Source organism: Rana temporaria, chromosome 9 (genome assembly GCF_905171775.1).
Source record: "Rana temporaria chromosome 9, aRanTem1.1, whole genome shotgun sequence".
Classification (NCBI taxonomy): domain Eukaryota; kingdom Metazoa; phylum Chordata; class Amphibia; order Anura; family Ranidae; genus Rana; species Rana temporaria.
Genome location: NC_053497.1, coordinates 167,169,489 through 167,175,488, shown reverse-complemented (window position 1 = coordinate 167,175,488; position 6,000 = coordinate 167,169,489). Strand labels below are relative to the sequence as shown.

At 45.8% G+C, this 6,000-nt stretch overlaps 1 protein-coding gene across 1 annotated transcript in view; it reads left to right on the top strand.

Annotated features, from left to right (window-relative positions):
* Positions 1-846: 846 nt before the first annotated feature.
* LOC120914300 (class II histocompatibility antigen, M alpha chain) overlaps positions 847-6,000 on the top strand; it is a 29,397-nt gene continuing 24,243 nt past the window's right edge. The window contains exon 1 of the mRNA XM_040324933.1: positions 847-1,319. Within this exon, the coding sequence (XP_040180867.1) occupies positions 1,232-1,319 (88 nt within the window). The 5' untranslated portion in view covers positions 847-1,231. The remainder of the gene's footprint in view (positions 1,320-6,000) is intronic.

Genomic DNA, 6,000 nt, shown 5'->3' with positions numbered 1-6,000 from the left:
TCATAACAGTAGCTTTAACTATATGCCGGAAAAGAGCAAACGCAAATGACGTAAAAAAATGCGCCGACCGGACGTATGTTCGTGGATCGCCGTATCTAGCTAATTTGCATACTCGACGCGGAAATCGACGGAAACTCCACCTAGCGCCCTGCCGAAAAATTGCAGCTTAGATCTGACGGCGTACTAAGACGTACGCCTGTCGGATCGACCCGAGATGCCGTCGTATCTTGTTTTGTGGATACAAAACAAAGATACGACGCAGGAAATTTAAAATTACGCCGGCGTATCAATAGATACACCGGCGTAATTCTTTTGCGGATCTGCCCCATTGTGTTTTTTTTTTCAAAATGTTGTCTTTTTTTCTTTATAGCGCAAAAACTAAAAATCGCAGAGATGATCAAATACCACCAAAAGAAAGCTCTATTTGTGGGAAAAAAACTATAAAAATATATTTTGGGTACAGTGTTGTATGACCGCGCAATTGTCATTCAAAATGCGTCAGCGCTGAAAGCTGAAAATTTGTCTGGGCACGAAGGGGGTTTAAGTGCCCAGTAATGAAGTGGTTAAAGGCTAATGTTTGTGAGATTGTAACTTGCTACCTAATAATTGTTACACGTGTAATGCTGTACTTGTCCTAATAAAGTTGATCTGTAAAAAAAAAACGATATATATAAATGAGGAATATTCATTACTTTATTTGCATCCTGACTACATCACAGTATTAAATTCAGAAATTTCATTGGGATTTAATTCTTCAACAACTTAGAATAAACGTCTACCTAGCAACAAGTGATGTACCAGCTAGGAGCCCTGCTATTGGCTAGAAGTTTTATAACAATGGGCGTTGCAGTTTGCTACACTGTAGCAGCTGCAATAAAATCATTGTCTGTAGAATGTATCATGTCGAGTCTGAGTTGCTGAAATAACGATCCAGGCGGCTCCTGGGGACTCTTGCGCACATGACGGGACGGAGAGACGCTGTTGCTGAACACATTGGACGCGCCATTGTTCTGGATGTTAGTGGTAATTCATCACATTCTGCTGGACTTGTTCTGTAATGTTGAAGACGTTTCGTAGTTTCTCCAAGTCACTTCTGGATGTGTCACGTCTGGTAGCAGCGCTCGTCCCCGTGTTATGCGCTGCAGGATCTGAATAGAAGGTGGACTGCCCGGTTTGGTGTTGGATGTGAAGATTCCTACTGGAGAAGCACCGATAATCAAAATCTGGAAAGATGCTCACCCCAGACACTCAGCGACCAATCAGGATCATCTGCACTGTGCTGCTAGTGCTCCCTCTGCTGGCGGTGCAGGCGCAACAGGGTAATTACTAAACTGGGGCTGTTGGAAGTGCCAACCTACAAGGTTACAATGCTACATAGAGTATTGGAGTCAGAGGCCCGGATTCAGATACATTTGTGTATCTTTTGGCGGGCGTAAGCGTAACTTAGGGCGCAAGTTCCGTATGCAAAAAGAACTTGGGGCCAGATTCACGTAGAGCGGGCGCAATTTTACGTAACCGGTTTACGTTACACCGCCGCAATTTTTCCAATTTAGTGCCCGATCCACAAAGCACTTACCTGGAAATTTGCGGCGGTGTATCGTAAACAGGTTAGGCGCAAGGCGGCCCAATTCAAATGGGGCGGGTACCATTTAAATTAGGCGCGCTCCCGCGCCGGATGTACTGCGCATGCTCCCGTCGCAAATTTCCTGATGTGCTTTGCGCGAAATTACGACGCGCCGACGTTTTGTGAATCACGTGACGTGAAAAAAGAGTTACGCCGGGAAAATATTTTTTTTTAAAAATAATTCAAAAGTGACGCGGGAAAGACGGGCATACTTTAACATGGTGGAGTACTTTTACACCATGTTAAAGGTGCACTATCTTTGCGACGGAAATCTAACACTCGCGACGACGTAACGACGGGAAAAAGCTTTGTGGATCGCCGTAACTCCTAATTTGCATACCCGACGCTGGTTTACGACGCAAACTCCCCCCAGCGGTGGCCGCGGTACTGCATCCTAAGATCCGACAGTGTAAGTCCATTACACCTGTCGGATCTTCTGGCTATCTATGAATCAGTCGCATAGATATCTCTTTTGTGAATCTGGCCCTTACTCCCTAAGTTACGGCGGCGTAACGTCTGTGATCCGGCGTAAGCCCGCCTAATTCAAATGGGGATGATGTGGGCGTGTTTTATTTAAATGAATGATGACCCCGCGTATTTGACGTATTTTACGAATGGCGCATGCGCCGTTCGTGAAAAAATCCCAGTACGCATGCTCGAAATTACGCCGCAAATCGTCATTTCATTAGACGTGAATGTAACTTACGTACAGCCTTATTCGCGAACGACTTCAGCAAACGGCGTAAACTTTTCAAAACTCGATGCGGGAACGACGTCCATACTTAACATAGGATACCCCTCATATAGCAGGGGTAACTTTACGCCGGAAAACACCTAACGTAAACAACGTAAAAAAATGCGCCGGGCAGACGTACGTTTCTGAATCGGCGTATCGATCTAATTAGCATATTCATCGCGTAAATATACGGAAGCGCCACCTAGCGGCCAGCGTAAATATGCAGCCTAAGATACGACGGTGTAAGACACTCACGCCGGTCGGATCTTAGGGAAATCTATGCGTAACTGATTCTATGAATCAGTCGCATAGATACGACCTCCCGCAACTCAGAGATACGACGGCGTATCCGGAGATACACCGTCGTATCTCATTTCTGAATCCGGGCCAGAGACATGGTGTAGGTTGAGCTGCGTAAATCTGCATAGATCGATGCAAGGGCACATAAAAAAAAACATTTGTTCTTTATATGCGCTGTAATATATGTGCGGTGGTGTGCATTGCGTAAAACTGGCAGCTTATGTGCATTTTTTCACAACGCAACTCACAGCACCGCCTGTTACTGCGCTGCAGCGCTTTACAACATGCTGCTGTGCATAGAGTTGAATGATTTGTCATTTTGTGACATTTCAATAAAGTTAAAAAAGTAAACAGCATGATGTGTTGTAAGGCATTGCCCCTACATAACACACACTAGCATGGCCCATTATCCGGAGCATAATCCATACCAGCTGGTATGAATGAGGCCTTAGAGAAGGGGTTTCCAAACTTTCTAAATGAAGGACCAGTTTACTGTCCCTCAGATTTTTTTTTTTGCGGGGGGGGGGGGGGGGGGTCAGACTGTGGCCAGCCTCAGACTTGTTGGTCAGTGGAAGTAAATAAATTACATAGTACCTGTGATCAGTAGGAGGGTGAATAGTGGCCCATTATGGGTATCAGTGGGAGGAATAGTCTCCCATCATTGGTGTCAGTGGGAGGATAAGTACCCCATCATTGGTGTCAGTGGGAGGATAAGTACCCCATCATTGGTGTCAGTGGGAGGATAAGTGCCCCATCATTGGTGTCAGTCAGAGGATAAGTACCCCATCATTGGTATCATTTGGAGGAATAGTGCCCATCATTGGTATTAGTGGGAGGAATAGTGCACCATCATTGGTATTAGTGGGAGGAATAGTGCACCATCATTGGTATCAGTGGGAGGAATAGTGTCCCGTCATTGGTGTCAGTGGGAGGAATAGTCCCCCATCATTGGTATCAGTGGGAGGAATAGTGCCCCATCATTGGTGTTAATGGAAGGAATGATGCCTCGTAATTGGTATCAATGGGAGGAACAGTGCCCACTCGTTTATATCAGAGGGAGAAATTTTGCTCCATCATTGGTGTCAGTGAGAGGAATAGTGCCCCATTATTGCTATCAGTGGGAGAAATAGTGCCCCATTCATTGGTATCAGTGGGAGGAATAGTGTCCCGTCATTGGTGTCAGTGGGAGGAATAGTGTCCCGTCATTAGTGTCAGTAGAAAGAATAGTGCCCCGTCACTGGTATCAGTGGGAGGCATAGTGCCCCATCATTGGTGTTAATGGAAGGAATGATGCCTCGTAATTGGTATCAGTGGGAGGAACAGTGCCCACTTGTTTATATCAGAGGGAGAAATTTTGCCCCATCATTGGTTTCAGCGAGAGGAATAGTGCCCCATTATTGCCATCAGTGGGAGGAATAGTGCCCAATTTATTGGTATCAGTGGGAGGAAAAGTGCCCTATCATTGGTGTCAGTGGGAGGAATAGTGCCCAATTTATTGGTATCAGTGGGAGGAAAAGTGCCCTATCATTGGTGTCAGTGGGAGGAATAGTGCCCCATCACTGGTGTTAATGGAAGGAATAATGCCCCGCAATGGGTATCAGTGGCAGGAACAGTGCCCAATCATTTATATCAGTGGGAGGAATAGTGCCCCATCATTGGTGTCAGTGGGAAGAATAATGCCCCATATCAGTGGGAAGAAAAATGCCCCAAAGGCTGGACAAAGGCAAGTAAAGGGCCGCATTTGGCTGGTGAGTTTGGAGACAATTGCCTTAGAGCAGTGGTTCTCAACTCCGGTCCTCGGGACCCACTTACAGGCCAGATTTTAAATATTGCTTTGAGGAAAACGTTTCAGTTAATTTCAGTTATTTTGAAAACGTGACCTGTTAGTAGGTCCCGAGGACTGGAGTTGAGAACCATTGCCTTAGAGGGTCATGTCAGGGCTCATTCACACTGGTGTGTATAATGCTGCGGTTGTCTGGGGGCGCCGTGGTGCTTTATTACATCACAATGCACTGTTTGCGTTTATCTTTTTGTAATGTGTTGAAATGACACAAAATTACATTTTATTTATCTCTATACAGCACATTGCTCTGTGATGAGTTGTAGTGCGTCACACAAAGCCTCGCATAAATAAATGATTTGTCCGACTTTCTTTGCGCACTCCGTCCGATGCAACGCATTGGTGCAAACTAGAAGAGTAGGACATAAGGTGAATTGCTTTGTCCATGTACCGTCCAATGGGGCTGTGTGAATGATCCCTCGGTCACATCACTCCAAGCATCATGACCCGTGTTATAACACACCCTGCTGTAACACACTGTGGCACATGTGAAGTGTAATGCAAAATGAAAAGCACCCCCAGTGCACATCTCTACACCTGGGGGGGGGGGGGGACACTGCTCTGCAACACAAAGATGCACGCTCTCAATGTATTGCATTGCTCAGTGCTGGAAAAATAGGACAGGACCTTTTTATTTCATGCATTGACCATTTATTTCCAGTGGCCAGCTAACGCAGTGCGCCTCAATGCACAAAGCGTGTGGGTGTTGCGGTGTACAGTATGTTAGGGTTTGACCGGGTTTACTTACAACGTTTTTGTACAGTAAAAGCAGAACTGAATCTCTGACATAGGGACTCATCAGTGAGATAGGGGCTCATCAGTAAAATAGGGACTCATTAGTAACACAGGACCTCATTAGTAACATAGGGACTCATCAGTAACATAGGACCTCATTAGTAACCTAAGGACTCATCAGTGACCTAGGGACTCTTCACTGACCTAGGTACTCAAAAGTGACCAAGGGACACATCAGTAACATAGGGACTCATCAGTAACCTAGGGACTCATCAGTAACATGGGAACTCATCAGTGACCTAGGGACTCTTCAATAACATAGGGGCTCATATGTGACCTAGGGATTCATCAGTAACATAAGGACTCATCAGTAATGAAGGGACTTATCAGTGACCTAGGGACTCTTTCCTCATCTAGGGACTCTTCAATAACGTAGGGGCTCATCTGTGACCTAGAGACTCATCAGTAACATAAGATCTCATCATTAATGTAGGGACTCATCAGTGACCTAGGGACTTATCAGTGACCTAGGGACTCATTTGTGACCTAGGTACTCATCAGTGACCTAGGAACTCATCAGTAACGTAAGGACTCATCAGTAAAGTAGGGACTCATCAGTGACCTAGGGACTCATCTGTGACCTAGGGACTCATCAGTGACCTAGGGACTCATCTGTGACCTAGGGACTCATCAGTGACCTAGGGACTCATCAGTGACCTAGGGACTCATCAGTGACCTAGGGACTCATCTGTGACCTAGGACTCA